General features: G+C 38.5%; 1 protein-coding gene across 2 annotated transcripts in view; it reads right to left on the bottom strand.

Moving 5' to 3' along the window:
* The window catches only part of DNAAF10 (dynein axonemal assembly factor 10), a 35,288-nt gene that overhangs the window by 2,958 nt on the left and 13,009 nt on the right, over positions 1-19,321 (bottom strand). For both annotated transcript variants that reach the window (XM_022597349.3, XM_089923078.1), the window contains exons 3-7: positions 18,479-18,609; positions 16,201-16,302; positions 13,343-13,458; positions 12,493-12,627; positions 9,775-9,872 (exon numbers count right to left, since the gene is read on the bottom strand). In XM_022597349.3, coding sequence (XP_022453057.1) covers positions 9,775-9,872; positions 12,493-12,627; positions 13,343-13,458; positions 16,201-16,302; positions 18,479-18,609 — 582 coding nt within the window. The remainder of the gene's footprint in view (positions 1-9,774; positions 9,873-12,492; positions 12,628-13,342; positions 13,459-16,200; positions 16,303-18,478; positions 18,610-19,321) is intronic.

The following is a 19,321-nucleotide window of genomic DNA, read 5'->3' as shown; positions in this document are numbered from 1 at the left end:
AGCTTGGGCCGACCCTCCTGGCTTCTGTTCCAGCAAGTTGGGATCAGATCCCTACCCTGATAGGGCAATAATGGCCACTGAACAGAGGGGACATCCCACCTCATACGTGGCTCCAGCTCTAGCCCCTCCATCTCCAGCTACATCTCCGACCAGGGTGATAGCTGCCAGCACACCCCAAAGATGTAACTTGTGTTCACGTCAAATCCAGCTCTCTCACCAAAGAGCCTCCCATATGAGAACACCCCTTTAAGACTTAAATAAGTAACTATTTCAACTAAATTCATAGAGGCAGAGAAAGTTAACCAAAATGAAAAGGCGGAGGAACTGCACTCAACTGAAAAGGCAAGAGAAAACCCCTGAAAAAATAAATAATGAAACAAATAATTTACCAGATAAAAATGTTAACTGAATTAGGGAAAGGAATAGATGTACACGTGAAAATTTTAACAAAGAACTAGAAAACATAAAAAGACCCAATCAGGGACTGTCCTGATGGCACAGTGGTTAAGAATCCACCTGCCAGGGGGGGACCTTGAAGATGGCGGAAGAGTAAGACGCGGAGATCGCCTTCCTCCCCACGGATACACCAGAAATACATCTACACGTGGAACAACTCCTACAGAACACCTACTGAAGGCTGGCAGAAGGCCTCAGACCTCCCAAAAGGCAAGAAACTCCCCACGTACCTGGGTAGGGCAAAAGAAAAAAAGAAAAAACAGAGACAAAAGAATAAGGACGGCACCTGCGCCAGTGGGAGGGAGCTGTGAAGGAGGAAAAGTTTCCACACACTAGGAAGCCCCTCCGCGGGCGGAGACTGCGGGAGGCGGAGGGGGGGGCTTCGGGACCGAGGAGTAGTGCACAGCGACGGGTGCGGAGGGCAAAGCGGGGAGGTTCCCGCACAGAGGATCGGTGCCGACCGGCACTCACCAGCCCGAGAGGCTTGTCTGCTCACCCGCCCGGGCGGGCGGGGCTGCGAGCTGAAGCTCGGGTTTCGGTTTTGGACGGAGCGCAGGGAGAGGACTGGGGTTGGCGGCTTGAACATAGCCTGAAGGGGTTAGTGCACCACGACTAGCCGGGAGGGAGTTCGGGGAAAAGCCTGCACCTGCCGAAGAGGCAAGAGACTTTTTCTTCCCTCTTTGTTTCCTGGTGCGCGAGGAGAGGGGTTTAAGAGCGCTGCTTAAAGGAACTCCAGAGACGGGCGCGAGCCGCGGCTAAAAGCGCGAACCCCAGAGACGGGCGCGAGCCGCGGCTAAAAGCGCGAACCCCAGAGACGGGCGCGAGCCGCGGCTAAAAGCGCGGACCCCAGAGACGGGCGGGAGACGCTAGGGCTGCTGCTGCCGCCACCAAGGGGCCTGTGTGCGGGCGCAGGTCACTCTCCACACCCCTCTTCCGCGGAGCCTGTGCAGCCCGCTACTGCCAGGTTCCCGGGAACCAGGGACAACTTCCCCGGGAGAACGCACGGCGGGCCTCAGGCTGGTGCAACGTCACGCCGCCTCTGACGCCGCAGGCCCGCCCCGCACGCAGTGCCCCTCCTTCCCCCCCCTCACCCCCGGCCTGAGTGAGCCTGAGCCCCCGAATTAGCGGCCCCTTTAATCTTTTCCTGTCTGAGCAAAAAACAGACGCCCTCCAGCGACCTACACGCAGAGGCAGGGCCAAATCCAAAGCTGAGCTCCTGTGAGCTGTGAGAACAAAGAAGAGAAAGGGAAATCTCCCCCAGCAGCCTCAGAAGCAGCGGATTAAAGCTCCACAATCAACTTGATATACCCTGCATCTGTGGAATACCTGAATAGACAAGGAATGATCCCAAATTGAAGAGGTGGAATTTAGGAGCGAGATCTATGATTTTTTTCCCTTTTCCTCTTTTTGTGAATGTGTACGTGTATGCTTATGTGTGAGATCTTGTCTGTATACTCTTGCTTCCACCATTTGTCCTAGGGCTCTATCCGTCCATGGTTTTTAAAAAAAAAATTTTTTTTTCTCAATAATTTTAATTGTAATAACTTTATTATACTTTACCGTCGTTCCTTCTTTCTTTCTTTCTTTCTTTCCGTCCTTCCCTCCTTTAGACAACGAATCACCCCAAATTGAGGAGGTGGTCTCTGAGAGCAAGATTTATGATTTTTCCCCCTTTACCTCTTTTTGTGAAGGTGTATGTGTATGCTTCTGTATAAGATTTTCTCTGTATAGCTTTGCTTCCAACATTTGTCCTAAGGTTCTATCCGTCCCTCTTTTTTTTTTTTTTCTAAATATTTTTTAATTCAATAAATATATTATACTTTATTTTATTTTTACTGTATCTTCTTTCTTTCTGTCTTTTTTCCTTCTTTCCTTCCTTCCTTCCTTCCTTCCTCCCTCCCTCCCTCCCTCCTTTCTTTCCTTCTTTGCTTCTTTCTTCCTTCCTTCCTTTCCTCCTTTCCTTCTTTCTTTCCTCATACATCTACTAATTCTCTCTACTTTTTCTCCCTTTTATTCTGAGCCGTGTGGATGAAAGGCTCTTGGTGCTCCAGCCAGGAGTCAGGGCTCTGCCTCTGAGGTAGGAGAGCCAACTTCAGGACACTGGTCAACAAGAGACCTCCCAGCTCCACATAATATTAAACGGTGGAAATCTCCCAGTGACCTCCATCTTAACACCAGCACCCAGCTTCACTCAACGACCAGCAAGCCACAGGGCTAGACAACCTATGCCAAACAACTAGCAAAACAGGAACACAACCCCACCCATTAGCAGAGAGGCTGCCTAAAATCATAATAAGGCCACAGACACCCCAAAACACACCACCAGACGTGAACCTGCCCACTAGAGAGACAAGATCCAGCCTCATCCACCACAACACAGGCACTAGTCCCCTCCACCAGGAAGCCTACACAACCCACTGAAACAACCTTAGCCACTGGAGACAGACATCAAAAACAACGGGAACTACGAACGTGCAGCCTGCAAAAAGGAGACCCCAAACACAGTAAGATAAGCAAAATGAGAAGACAGAAAAACACACAGCAGATGAAGGAGCAAGATAAAAATGCACCAGACCTAACAAATGAAGAAGAAATAGGCAGTCTACCTGAAAAAGAATTCAGAATAATGATAGTAAGGATGATCCGAAATCTTGGAAGTAGAATGGACAAAATGCAAGAAGCAGTTAACAAGGACCTAGAAGAAATAAAGGTGAAACAAGCAATGATGAACAACGCAATAAATGAAATTAAAAGTACTCTAGATGGGATCAATAACAGAATAACTGAGGCAGAAGAACGGATAAGTGACCTGGAAGATAAAATAGTGGAAATAACTACTGCAGAGCAGAATAAAGAAAAAAGAATGAAAAGAACTGAGGACAGTCTCAGAGACCTCTGGGACAACATTAAACGCACCAACATTCGAATTATAGGGGTTCCAGAAGAAGAAGAGAAAAAGAAAGGGACTGAGAAAATATTTGAAGAGATTATAGTTGAAAACTTCCCTAATATGGGAAAGGAAATAGTTAATCAAGTCCAGGAAGCACAGAGAGTCCCATACAGGATAAATACAAGGAGAAATACGCCAAGACACATATTAATCAAACTGTCAAAAATTAAATACAAAGAAAGCATATTAAAAGCAGCAAGGGAAAAACAGCAAATAACACACAAGGGAATCCCCATAAGGTTAACAGCTGATCTCTCAGCAGAAACCCTACAAGCCAGAAGGGAGTGGCAGGACATACTGAAAGTGATGAAGGAGAAAAACCTGCAACCAAGGCTACTTTACCCAGCAAGGATCTCATTCAGATTTGATGGAGAAATTAAAACCTTTACAGACAAGCAAAAGCTGAGAGAGTTTAGCACCACCAAACCAGCTTTACAGCAAATGCTAAAGGAACTTCTCTAGACAAGGAACACAAGAGAAGGAAAAGACCTATAATAACGAACCCAAAACAATATAGAAAATGGGAATAGGAACATACATATCGATAATTACCTTAAATGTAAATGGACTAAATGCTCCCACCAAAAGACACAGATTGGCTGAATGGATACAAAAACAAGACCCTTATATATGCTGTCTACAAGAGACCCACTTCAGACCTAGAGACACATACAGACTGAAAATAAGGGGATGGAAAAAGATATTCCATGCAAATGGAAACCAAAAGAAAGCTGGAGTAGCAATTCTCATATCAGACAAAATAGACTTTAAAATAAGGACTATTACAAGAGACAAAGAAGGACACTACATAATGATCAAGGGATCGATTCAAGAAGAAGATATAACAATTGTAAATATTTATGCACCCAACATAGGAGCACCTCAATACATAAGGCAAATACTAACAGCCATAAAAGGGGAGATTGACAGTAACACATTCATAGTAGGGGACTTTAACACCCCACTTTCACCCATGGACAGATCATCCAAAATGAAAATAAATAAGGAAACACAAGCTTTAAATGATACATTAAACAAGATGGACTTAATTGATATTTATAGGACACTCCATCCAAAAACAACAGAATACACATTTTTCTCAAGTGCTCATGGAACATTCTCCAGGATAGATCATATCTTGGGTCACAAATCAAGCCTTGGTAAATTTAAGAAAATTGAAATTGTATCAAGTATCTTTTCTGACCACAACGCCATGAGACTAGATATCAATTACAGGAAAAGATCTGTAAAAAATACAAACACATGGAAGCTAAACAATACACTACTTAATAATGAAGTGATCACTGAAGAAATCAAAGAGGAAATAAAAAAATACCTAGAAACAAATGACAATGGAGACACAACGACCCAAAACCTATGGGATGCAGCAAAAGCAGTTCTAAGGGGGAAGTTTATAGCAATACAAGCCCACCTTAAGAAGCAGGAAACATCTCGAATAAACAACCTAACCTTGCACCTCAAGCAATTAGAGAAAGAAGAACAAAAAAACCCCAAAGCTAGCAGAAGGAAAGAAATCATAAAAATCAGATCAGAAATAAATGAAAAAGAAATGAAGGAAACGATAGCAAAGATCAATAAAACTAAAAGCTGGTTCTTTGAGAAGATAAACAAAATAGATAAACCACTAGCCAGACTCATCAAGAAAAAAAGGGAGAAGACTCAAATCAATAGAATTAGAAATGAAAAAGGAGAAGTAACAACTGACACTGCAGAAATAAAAAAAATCATAAGAGATTACTACAAGCAACTCTATGCCAATAAAATGGACAATCTGGAAGAAATGGACAAATTCTTAGAAATGCACAACCTGCCAAGACTGAATCAGGAAGAAATAGAAAATATGAACAGACCAATCACAAGCACTGAAATTGAAACTGTCATTAAAAATCTTCCAACAAACAAAAGCCCAGGACCAGATGCCTTCACAGGTGAATTCTATCAAACGTTTAGAGAAGAGCTAACACCTATCCTTCTCAAACTCTTCCAAAATATAGCAGAGGGAAGAACACTCCCAAATTCCTTCTACGAGGCCACCATCACCTTGATACCAAAACCAGACAAGGATGTCACAAAGAAAGAAAACTACAGGCCAATATCACTGATGAACATAGATGCAAAAATCCTCAACAAAATACTAGCAAACAGAATCCAACAGCACATTAAAAGGATCATACACCATGATCAAGTGGGGTTTATTCCAGGAATGCAAGGATTCTTCAATATACGCAAATCTATCAATGTGATAAACCATATTAACAAATTGAAGGAGAAAAACCATATGATCATCTCAAGAGATGCAGAGAAAGCTTTCGACAAAATTCAACACCCATTTATGCTAAAAACCCTGCAGAAAATAGGCATAGAGGGAACTTTCCTCAACATAATAAAGGCCATATATGACAAGCCCACAGCAAACATCATCCTCAATGGTGAAAAACTGAAAGCATTTCCACTAAGATCAGGAACAAGACAAGGTTGCCCACTCTCACCACTCTTATTCAACATAGTTTTGGAAGTTTTAGCCACAGCAATCAGAGAAGAAAAGGAAATAAAAGGAATCCAAATCGGAAAAGAAGAAGTAAAGCTGTCACTGTTTGCAGATGACATGATACTATACATAGAGAATCCTAAAGATGCTACCAGAAAACTACTAGAGCTAATCAATGAATTTGGTAAAGTAGCAGGATACAAAGTTAATGCACAGAAATCTCTGGCATTCCTATATACTAATGATGAAAAATCTGAAAGTGAAATCAAGAAAACACTTCCATTTACCACTGCAACAAAAAGAATAAAATATCTAGGAATAAACCTACCTAAGGAGACGAAAAACCTGTATGCAGAAAATTATAAGACACTGATAAAAGAAATTAAAGATGATACAAATAGATGGAGAGATATACCATGTTCTTGGATGGGAAGAATCAACATTGTGAAAATGACTCTACTACCCAAAGCAATCTACAGATTCAATGCAATCCCTATCAAACTACCACTGGCATTTTTCACAGAACTAGAACAAAAAATTTCACAATTTGTATGGAAACACAAAAGACCCCGAATAGCCAAAGCAATCTTGAGAACGAGAAAAGGAGCTGGAGGAATCAGGCTCCCTGACTTCAGACTATACTACAAAGCTACAGTAATCAAGACAGTATGGTACTGGCACAAAAACAGAAAGATAGATCAATGGAACAGGATAGAAAGCCCAGCGATAAACCCACGCACATATGGACACCTTATCTTTGATAAAGGTGGCAGGAATGTACAGTGGAGAAAGGACAGCCTCTTCAATAAATGGTGCTGGGAAAACTGGACAGGTACATGTAAAAGTATGAGATTAGATCACTCCCTAACACCATACACAAAAATAAGCTCAAAATGGATTAAAGACCTAAATGTAAGGCCAGAAACTATCAAACTCTTAGAGGAAAACATAGGCAGAACACTCTATGACATAAATCACAGCAAGATCCTTTCTGACCCACCTCCTAGAGTAATGGAAATAAAAACAAAAATAAACAAATGGGACCTAATGAAACTTCAAAGCTTTTGCACAGCAAAGGAAACCATAATCAAGACCAAAAGACAACCCTCAGAATGGGAGAAAATATTTGCAAATGAAGCAACTGACAAAGGATTAATCTCCAAAATTTACAAGCAGCTCATGCAGCTCAATAACAAAAAAACAAACAACCCAATCCAAAAATGGGCAGAAGACCTAAATAGACATTTCTCCAAAGAAGATATACAGAATGCCAACAAACACATGAAAGAATGCTCAACATCATTAATCATTAGAGAAATGCAAATCAAAACTACAATGAGATATCATCTCACACCAGTCAGAATGGCCATCATCAAAAAATCTAGAAACAATAAATGCTGGAGAGGGTGTGGAGAAAAGGGAACACTCTTGCACTGCTGGTGGGAATGTGAATTGGTTCAGCCACTATGGAGAACAGTATGGAGGTTCCTTAAAAAACTACAAATAGAATTACCATATGACCCAGCAATCCCACTACTGGGCATATACCCTGAGAAAACCATAATTCAAAAAGAGTCATGTACCAAAATGTTCATTGCAGCTCTATTTACAATAGCCCGGAGATGGAAACAACCTAAGCGCCCATCATCGGATGAATGGATAAAGAAGATGTGGCACATATATACAATGGAATATTACTCAGCCTTAAAAAGAAATGAAATTGAGCTATTTGTAATGAGATGGATAGACCTAGAGTCTGTCATACAGAGTGAAGTAAGTCAGAAAGAAAAAGACAAATACCGTATGCTAACGCATATATATGGAATTTAAGGGGAAAAAAAATGTCATGAAGAACCTAGGGGTAAGACAGGAATAAAGACGCAGACCTACTGGAGAACGGACTTGAGGATATGGGGAGGGGGAAGGGTGAGCTTTGACAGGGCGAGAGAGAGTCATGGACATATACACACTAACAAACTTAGTAAGGTAGATAGCTAGGGGGAAGCAGCCGCAAGGCACAGGGATATTAGCTCGGTGCTTTGTGACAGCCTGGAGGGGTGGGATAGGGAGAGTGGGAGGGAGGGAGACGCAAGAGGGAAGACATATGGGAACATATGTATATGTATAACTGATTCACTTTATTATAAAGCAGAAACTAACACACAATTGTAAAGCAATTATACCCCAATAAAGATGTTTAAAAAAAAAAAAAAAAAAAAAAAAAGAATCCACCTGCCAATGCAGGGGACACGGGTTTGATCCCTGGTCCGGGAAGATCCCACATGCCGTGCAGCAACTAAGCCCGTGAGCCACAACTACTGAACCTGTGCTCTAGAGCCCGTGCTCCGCAACAAGAGAAGCCACCGCAATGAGAAGCCTGTGCGCAGCAACAAAGGCGCAATGCAGCAAAAAAAAAAAAAAAAAGACCCAATCAGAAATTAAGAACTCAATAGGTGAAAAAAAAAATACAAGAAGGAATGAATACCAGTAAGTGATACAAAAGAACACATAAATGATCTGGAAAATAGGATAATGAAAATCACCCAATTAGAAGAGCAAAAAGAAAAACAAATCTTAAAAAATGAAAACAGGGACTTCCCTGGTGGCACAGTGGTTAAGAATCCGCTTGCCAATGCAGGGGACATGGGTTCAAGCCCTGGTCCGGGAAGATCCCACATGCCGCGGAGCAACTAAGCCCATGCGCCACAACTACTAAGCCTGTGCTCTAGAGCCCATGAGCCACAACTACTGAAGCCCGCATGCCTAGAGCCCATGCTCCGCAACAAGAGAAGCCACCGCAATGAGAAGCCCACGCACCGCAACAAAGAGTAGCCCCCGCTCACCACAACTAGAGAAAGCCCACGTGCAGCAATGAAGACCCAATGCAGCCAAAAATAAATAAATAAAATAAATAAATTTATTTTAAAAAAATGAAAACAGTTTAAGAGATCTCTGGGATAACATTAAGTGTACAAACATTCTAAAGGCAGCAAGAGAAAAACAAAAAGCCATATACAAGGGAATCCCCATAAGGCTATCAGCTAATTTTTCTGCAGAAACTTTGCAGGTCAGAAGGGAGTGGCATGATATATTCAAAGTTCTGCAAGGGAAAAATCTGCAACCTAGGATACTCTACCCAGCAAGATTATCATTTAAAAGAGAAGGAGAGATAAAAAAAACTTCTCAGACAAGGAAAAACTAAAACAGTTCATCAATACTAAATCTACCTTAAAAGAAATGTTAGAGGGTCTTTTCTAAGTGGAAAAGAAGAAAGAATCTATAGGAAAGAGAAAATCCCACTGGAAAAGGCAAATATCTAGTAAGGGTTGATGCTCAAATGCAATGACAAGGCTTTTCCTGGAGACCAGTCAGGGTCCTCATGCTCTGTGTCCATTCTATCATAGTGATGTTACCTGAACTTGGGCAAGTCAATTATCAGGAACCAAAACTAAGAATTTCAACCCTCTTCCTTTCTTCTAGAGGTACTGCTCTAATGGCTGAATTATAATATTTCACAAAAGCCTTTGGTCAAAGTTTTCCTATTTTTTAAAAAAACTAGCAAAAAGCATGATTTCAAATCTATGAAAAGAATTGTTCGTGAGCTACTCTAATATATGGAAGATGTCACTAAAATACATATTTGGTGTGTCAAAAGAATGTTAATATTTACAAAGTATAAAATAAGTATATGAGTAAAAAAAAGGCTTAGAGAGTAATGCTTATGTAATACCATGAAATTTAAAATCTTATCAAAATGAACCAAGTCAAAGGAGGAAAAACAGACAAAAAGTTTAATCGAATCCTACTTCACACCCACAAGTAACTTAAAAAGGAGCACTGTGCACTGGTAGGGACTTACTACTTCCAGAGGTGCAGGCTGCCGGCGCCTCCCGCTGTCAGGAAGAGCTCTCTGTTCTGTGGTAGGTGTCGGACCTGCCACACAGTAGATTTATGAGCCTGAACAGAATGAGAGGCACACAAGTGGTTTATAAGTTTATATGATAAAGAGAGAACAGATTTGTGGTTGCCAAGGGAGAAGAGGGGTGAGGGAGGGATGGATTGGGAGTTTGGGATTAGCAGATGCAAACTATTATATACAGGATGGTAAACAACAAGGTCCTACTTGTATTGCACAGGGAACTATATTCAATATCCTGTGATAAACCATAATGGAAAAGAATGTGAAAAATAATGTATATATATGTTAACTGAATCACTTCACTGTACAGCAGAAATTAACACAACATTGTAAATCAACTACACTTCAATAAAATAGAGGAAAAAAAGACCGTCCTAGAAGAGAAACCTGTAAAAAAAAAAGATTTTTACCTCTATCACTTCAACAACAATTTCAACAGCTTCTATCACTTCAATTATAGTTACTATTATAAAAGTTAACTATTTTCTGGCACTTCTCTTTACAATGGCTACAGAGAGTTACAGGGGCCCATCAGGAATTAGGAAAAGAACCATTCCTCTTTACTGTTTTACAAAACAAAGTACTGCTGGATTAAAAAAAAAGATTATCAGATTAAAAGTCTTAACATTTAACCTTATAGTATCATACAAATTACACAAATAATTTAAATATCTCTAGCTCACTCTAAGGAGGAAAAAAGCCTCAAAATACAAAGAAATACTTCTTCCTAAAGGGAAAAAAAGGATAGATTGAACTTCTTTTTAATAGACTTTATCTTTTTAGAGCAGTTTTATGTTCACAGCAAAACTGAGTGGAAAGTACTGAGAGTTCCCATAAACAGAATGAATTTTAATGTAAAGCTCTCAGAGTCTTACCTTCAATTTACACTATTTGACTTGTCTAGTCTTCAAAATAAGTACCAGGAGGACTTATAGACGGTGTTTATGGTTATAATAAGCCCAGGCCTTTATCAGTCATATTAAACAAAAAGATAGAAATGGCAACTGGATGAAGGTTAACAGCTTGTAAATCAATCCTAATAATGCTACATTCACTGTGGAGAATTTAACAAGACAGGGAGAGGGAGAGGGAGAGAGAGGAAGGGAGGGAGGGAGGGAGGAAAGACTTCTGCTTTATAGAAGCAATGAGACCAGCCAGCTTGAGCTAAGCCACACATAAGACACTTTGCATTTTAGTTGATGATCAGTCTTGACATTTGATTTTAATAGTCTTTTAAGAGAATTACCATTAGCAGAGAAAAACACATATCTCAAAATGCACACTTTAAGTGTGTGAGTCCTCAAGTGATTAGGTTCAAGCTGTTAAACCTTAATTTGTTTTGTAGCTTAAACTTCTCTTTTTCTCCTGGAAGTTGATAAAAAGCAAAAAGAGGGGAAATGACTTGTTAAAATACACCGTCATGTATTTGACAGATTTAGCAATTACTGGATTAACTAAACGTAACAAAAAAATTTTGGAGACACACTATAATTTCCCGTTAATGAGAAATGTGTTGCACTTGTATTTGGAACAATTTAGTAAGTGCTTTATGTTGTGGATAGATACTTCTGAAATGACAAAGGCAAACAATATTATAGTGTATAGTTAGTTACCTTAAGAATATAGTTCATCAGGCAGTAACAGTAATTTACATGCAATAATAATTATTTTAATAATGAAATAAGACAAAATAGGAAGGTTTGGGAAGTACTACTGACTCCATGACATAGGGGAAGGGAGCAAGGGAGTGAATTTTTATTTCCTGAGCAACTTACATATTTTAATCTTATGGAAACTACAAATCTATAACTGATTTTTCTTTATTTTTATATTCAAGAAAGCTCAGTGACATTTCCAACACATCTCTTGCAAATGACAAGATGTTTCAGCATGAATTTTATGCAGTCCCCTTACTCCAGACATCAACTTCAGTTTTTTAAACCAGTGTTTTCCATTTGTGCAGCTTTCTTCATCAATTTTTCTAATGTTGTAATACCAAATGTTTCCCTCTAAGCTACCTAAAATACTATTTGGAACAAGGCAAAGTATGCATATATGTATGTATGAATAAATAAATTTATATTTACATTGCCACTATGTGCCAATCACAGTGATTAGCACTTTAAATAATCTCATTTAATATATCAAACTGGAATATAAAAATAAAATGTGATGAAATGACATAATGTATATATGTTGATATACTTTGCAAAGTATATAATTAGTATGGAATATATATTGGCATATACCTAAAAGTATATAATTAGGTATTAATACAAATATATATTTATTAGGAAACACCAGGCTAGGTTTTGTTGACCAAATTCCTAAACCAGCTAGTTTTCTTGCGATTGCTCCTAAACTACAAAATAAGAGTCATTACCAACTGAGGCCTTTATTATAATCAAGAAGTCTAGCAGAGAGTGGTACAACACTGTAAATCAACTACACTTCAATAAAAAAAAAAAGTCTAAAATTGACAAACTTTAGAAAAGTACTTTTTGCACAGAAAAACTTGTCAAGATCCTACAATATATTAAAAATAGCTCCCTTCATATAAAAACCTGGAAGGAACTTGGTGACTCATTCTATTTATCAGTCTAAAACAAGCTATAGCAAATATTCCTCTTCATAGAAAGACATTTCCCTCATATTTACCTTTTCTGAAACAGAAGCAAAACCTTTGGTTGGATGCTGTGTTCTCATGTCAAAAACATGAAACTTTCCTTCCAGAGACGTAGCTACTAACTTATTCATACTTATGTCTTTTCTGTCAAACTCCAAGCTACATACCTGAAGATAGAGAATATTTATTAGTGATCATTCATTTAACAACGATTATTATTCAAGAGGTTCTTTCAAACTAAGTAAAACAACTTTAACATTATCAGCTCATGTGAAAGCATTTTAAATAATCACTTTATCTTTGAATCCATATATCAAATACTTGTAACTATAAAAATTTCTTCTTGGTTAATAAGATCCACAAAATCATCTAGGGTACCCTGTTCTCGTGGGTACATTTGGAAAGCCATAATTTAGCTTTTTACTGTTATTATGTAATTATTTTATAAAGTTAAGTCAAGGCTGACTAGAGAAAACAGGAGGGAACCACATTCTTCACTAAAGATGTACAACCTGGGAACCAAAAACCTGAAAGTACTTGGGAGGCTATTACAAGTTCAAGCTGCCTGACATTAGCAGAAGGCGGCCTCTTACTAGGTCATTTTAATACCACACTGCATGGCCCACAGGAGTCCACAGATGGGCCACGGGCGTAGTGACTCACCTGGTACATCACACCACATCTGGGTGTGTGTTCACTTTCTGATGAGAGCATCCCTGATTTTTATCAGACCCTCCAAGGTTAAGCCCCAAAAGGTTAAAACCATACATGCACAGAGGGGTTTTACTGAAATGAGTTATTAGAGGAGCTTTCCTTTTGTAGTAGTTCAGGGTGGGTAAAAACACACTGAGAGAATCTGGAAAGAATCCAAATGTACGTTACCCCATTTTTTATATTTGCCTCCCACCGTAATGACATATTTCTGAGATCAAACAGCTTGATGTCTCCGTTGTCATAGCCAGCACACACTACACGTTCCTCTTGATTGTAAGCACTGCCTGGAAATCAAAACACGACATTTCAGACCTTCATAAATGCTCATATGAAGACTGCTAAAAAAAAAACTTACGAAACTACACAGATAACTTGTATCAAATCAGGTGAAGAAATCACATTAGGTAGAATCTCATTTTATTAACCCTGACAGGACATCAAGATTATTAATTTGGTATCTAATATTGTTTACAAGAAAAAGCTCATTCATTGAGATTGTATACTCAAGGGATATATGAAAGTGTTTATTGGATTTCAAATTCTCTCTATTCTCTATTTGCAAAGACTAACAGTTCAAATGGTAGTAGGATTTGGTAGAATAAATACAGCTAGGCTTCCATTGCTTTCTTTGGCAGTAACTATATTTGAATGCCAATAGAAACTACTTTAAACTTATTTATATTTTGCAAAATGTTGTTCTGGTGTTATCTCGTCTTTGCAAGGAAACCTCAGATAAGCTGTGGTGCACTGTGATGTATTTTTAGTTGTATGGATGATGGCACCCAAAGTAAATCTATAATCTGCAGTGAAACACATCCTGCTCGGATCCAGGGATTTTTTTTTCCAGAGTACCTCTTGCTGAGGAAAATGTGTTAGGTGAGAGGGAAGCCCCTGTTAACTGTGCCAGGCTCTGTGGGCATCTTAACCCAATGCCTTTGTTCTCTGCTGCTTGCAACTCCCTTTTTCTCATAGACTCCAGCCCTGCATTTCCACTGTAGGCTCCACCGAGATGACACGACAGCATCTGAAACTCATGATGTCTAAAACTGACCTCACCATCTTCCTTTACAAACCATCATATCCTCTGTGGCACTTCTTCAATTAATAACATCATTCACCCTACATTCAGCCTCAAAATTCAGTCACCTTGGAAATAATCCTTTCCCTTGTTCCTCATCTCAAAAAACCTGCCAAATTTTATTTCTTTTGCCACAATATTATCTTCTGAATCGACCCGCTCTGCTCCCTTCTTATTGCATCTAACCTACGTGTTTCCTGGAATGTTGCAAAGAGCTTCGGAGCTCATATTCCCTCTGCCACTCACCTCTCTCCCCTACATGACACCACTTCAGTTTTCCTAAAGCTCTGATCATATCTCATCCTTGCAAAAGCCTCCAAAGGTTTACCACTACCTCCAGACCATCGAAACACCTCTGGCCATGGCCCTGTGCCATCTTTAAGGCTATTCCTACCACCATTCCTTCTCTGTACCTTCCTCCCAATGCTTGCAATCCCCTCCCTATTTCAGTGGTTCAAATGCTACATATCCTTGGTCTGAGGTTAGTATGTTCTTCCTCTCCAGTTATCACTCCCTTGGGATTCCTTCTGCATTTATCCATGCTTCTGTGACCTTTTATCACTCCTACCTCATACTATAATTAATGTAGATAGCATGCCCTCTTTACTAAAATTACAAGCTTTTTGAGGCAAGAATACGAGTCTGTTTCACCTTTGTATGACCACAGCTATGCACATACTTGGCATTTACAAAAACAAACAAACAAAAAATGGTCAAATCAATGGATAAATGTTCTTTCTTTAAATTTAATGTCCTACATTTAAAATGGCACTTATGTCCCTTAGATCAATGATAAAAAGCCTTTAATGGACCCAAAGTTAATTACTTTTTAATTATTACATATATTTTTATATGACGATTCTAAACACTAACTGAAATTTCTGCACAAGTGTGCATGTCTTCAGTTTATATTATTGCTTGTAATATATATACACGCAGAGTAATTATAATATACACACACAATGAAATCTCTCAATTGCAGTGGTAATTTAATTTTTAAATCGGAAATCTAAAACTTTCCTCTGATTAAATAACAATTCAATTTAAAAATAACATAAAAAGCTAAACAGTTCACATATATCATTTAATCTCACTTTTATGTCTGTTAACTACACTGGCTTATATAAGAAAATAAAGGTTTAAAATGAAATATGGCCCATATCCTTTCTTCCTTTTTTTTTAAATCTTTGGCTGCACTGTGTGGCATGTGGGATCTTAGTTCCTGGACCAGGGGATCAAACCTGTGCCCCCTGCACTGGGAGGGCAGAGTCTTAACCACGGGACCACCAGGGAAGTCCCGGCCCACATCCTTTAGTAGCAAAAATGATTGTAATTTTGGTGCTCAGTAAGAGATACAAGGGCAAACATCAATTAGTCCTACAAGATCAATACTCATTTTAAGTATATTACTAGAGGAACATGGTTAACAACTTTATAAGAAATAATTCTGTAATGGCATAACTATTTTCTAGAAAATAAACATACTCTGTACATAGTAAAATGTAGGATTTGTTAGGTTACCATTCGCATCTGAGGCTCTACTTAGTTTCACTAATGGCATTTGGTTCTAAACTAGGTCAATATTATCAAGTTAAACGGAAGTACATAAAAATAGCAAATATTTTTGAGCACTTAATATCTAAGCACTTTACATGTACTAACTGAATCCTCACAACAACACTATTATTTGTTACTTCCATTTTATAAATGAAGCAAGCAAAAAACAGAGAAGCTTGATAACCTGCCCCAGGACACACAACCAATAAATAGCACAGTGAGGATTCAAACCTAGGCCCCAGAGGCTGCCATTAAACACCATGTCTATTTGCCTCAATAAACTGTCAGATAATCCACAAAACAGACTATAAAGAGACTATTAGGACTTTCTTGAAGCACTGTCCTTTTTACAATCTGATACTTCAAATGCAAGGGTACTTCAGTAATTTACCAAATGCCACCGTCCAACAGTCTCTCTTGTTTTCTCCTTGTACAGGTTCCATATTAGCAACAGGATCATCTTTTTGCCTTGGGTCCCACACCTTCACGGTTCCTGACATTAAAAAAAGTGAGTTGGCAAAATTCAATAGTGAATGATGACATTTCTTTCTGCATTCTCTTCATATGGCTTCCTATGTACATGAAGGTATTACAGATGTTATAGTACCTGAAAAATATTCACATTTTTATGACTTCCAATTGGGCAAGTTGCACTTAATATCAGAGATATAACCCACATGTTACTGCCTGATTTGGTTTCCGATTAATAGATACACACAAAAGCCAACAACTGTTCCTAAGTCATCATCAACAAGATATGATTGACAAGGCAAACACAAATGTTATGTAATTCAAATCATGTCTTATTTTCTTGGTTTAAGACTAAAACAAATGTAGTATTTATTTAGAATAAAGCCAGCGTCATTTTAATGCTTTTTCCTTACTACTCATATAATCATTGCCATTTTTCTTATGCAGATGGATAAAGTAATTTTTACGTCTATGATTTCTTATTTGGAGTTTTAGAATACCATTTCATATACAATTAAGTTTAATTTCCCCGTGGCAATAAAGGAGAAAGAAGGAGTTAATAAAAGTAACAAATAATTCTTCTCAATTTAATTTCAACTCCCTCATTTTAATGCAAATTACAGGATAACTAACTAGCTAGTGTCACTAACTTTGAGAAACACAAAGACATAATAAAGTGGCTAAAAGGCCTAAGTGAGAACAGGAAAAGGGTAAAAAAATTATTAAAAAAGGATAATAAATCCAGGAAAAGGGAAGATATTCCACTAGACTTATCATCAGGGATAAAATAAAGTTGGTCATTAAAAAGGCTGCTTCAAGAAGAAATAAATTTCCTACAAATGTGACGAGTTACATCATTCTACAGGGTTCATACAAATTGATAACATTTATATTAAGTCCGTAACAGTTAAATGAGAAAAGAACACAAATAGACAATTCGCAAAGCAAAATTAACTAATAAACAAATATAGAAAGAAGTTAACACAAGTCGGAATGGAATACCATTTTATCTCTAAAATTAGGGGGGAAGAAAGGAAATCAATGCTGGTAGGGTGGACTGGAAATCTACCTCATCTACTGTAGCTGATAAGGTAAACAGGTACTTTGGAAAGTTTGACAATTTTTTTAAATCATAAAGTATGATTATTCCAAAAGAGCTATATACATGATACTCATTTCTTCATTATTTTAAAGTCACTCTCCCAAAATAAACAAAAACTTAAAGCAAATCAAATGCTCATTAACAGGGGCATGGCTAAGGACACTGTGACACATCCACAGGATGGAATATTATGAAGTCATTAAAATGATAATTATGAAAACCACATGGAAACAGCAATATTTACATAAGGACAAAACATTAAATAAATAAGATACAAAATCGTATTTACACTGATAATACATGTAAAATTGTATCTATGACTGGAAAGGAAAACAAATCTAATAGTTATGCTGGTGTAGCAGACTGTTATTTTTCCTTCTATATTCCACACTGTTTCTATGATTGGAAAAAAAATACCTGATTTCTAAAACACAGCTGCTCTTGAGAAACTATTAGAAAAGTAAATTCCACTTTTCTTTGGAAACAATTTCCTCATGGTCTTGAGCAGCCACTAAAAAACTAGCTGAACCAACTAAGGTACCAAATCACTTACACACCCCTTGTGAAGCAACAAAAATTCTGACTCTGTTACATTCAGAACAGCTCAGGACACCGAAAGACCTTCCCTTGTTTGTCACTGCAGGGGGGAAAAGCAGAGTTGGAGCTCTTGGAGCTTTCTACAATGCTCAGCGGAAAGACCACAGAACTGCAGTGTTCAAGCAGCTGTCAATACGACCATTTTCACAAGTACTAATTCTGCTTTGCAAGGAAAGAAAAACGCTGCCACCCACAGTGTGTCAACAGCTGCCTCAAAAACCTGCAGAGACATTTTAAGTCCTCAAGGTTCAGAGGAAACTATGGTTGTCAACAGTTGAACGAGCTCAAAACTAAAATAGTAAGTGCTATGCCTCTAACTTGAAATACCCCCGAAGTCTGAAACAACTGAGGGATACGCAATCAAACCTGCCTATCAAAAGAGTAGAATGTTAGGTTTAGGGGATCAAGGATTGAGGAAGATTTCCACATAGAATATACTGTTGCACAGAGACTTCCCTAAAAATAAAAAAAGTAAAATACACACAATATTCTGACTTACCGTCTCGGCTGCCGGTCACAATTTCAGGTGCCCCTTCCCCGATTCCGAGTCCACCTACACCATCTATAGTATTTATAATTTCTTTATGGCCCTGTACGGAATATACTGGGATCTCTGGAGCTTCCAAATTCCTAAACAACAGAACACAGCTTCTTACTTACACATGCCCCAAATGTTTAGTATACTACTCAAATTTAAGAATGCATGCCATATTGAGATTTTTTGTTTAAAAATAAGGGTTTTGCAGTTAAGGTAATTTACACACTTACTTCCAAATTTTCCTCTCCACTTTAGCTTCTTTCAAGGTCTCAATGAGAGTTGTCATCATTCAACTTGGAATTCTAAATCCTGAGCCCACTTTCCTCAGTGGTCCTCAAAGATGATCGATCTAGGACCTCTGCACATGAATTACCACGTATGCTTGTTAATAAATGCAGATTCACGGGCTCCTCCCCAGACATAATGAATAAGTATATCTGGGATGGGGCCCCAAATCTGCTGACTTTCTGGTACACTGAGGTCTGATAATCACTGCTTTAAATACAGAGTAAATGCAAAGTGATTTTGAATATTTCCAAAGTAGTCTTGGTAGTTTGATCTTGGGATTTTTTGAGAGATTAAACTATGAGCAGTGTTTACTTTGTATACCTTTCTTCCTTAATAATATTTTCTCACTGAGTTCCACACTGATTTTCAACTAGTTATGTTTTTCAGTTTATCATCATGCTGGTCACAATAAATATTATAGTCAAACTGGATGAAGTCTGTCTAATTCTAGGTTAGTTAAGTGAAGGGAATGCAGGAAAAGTACCCACTCCTATGTGTGCCTGAAGACTACACTAC

Source organism: Delphinapterus leucas, chromosome 13, assembly GCF_059928025.1.
Source record: "Delphinapterus leucas isolate spDelLeu-1000000601 "Yukka" chromosome 13, BTC_Dleu_Yukka2, whole genome shotgun sequence".
In the NCBI taxonomy this organism is placed as follows: Eukaryota; Metazoa; Chordata; class Mammalia; order Artiodactyla; family Monodontidae; genus Delphinapterus; species Delphinapterus leucas.
Note: the sequence above shows the minus strand (reverse complement) of the source record. Positions and strands in the feature narration are given on the sequence as shown.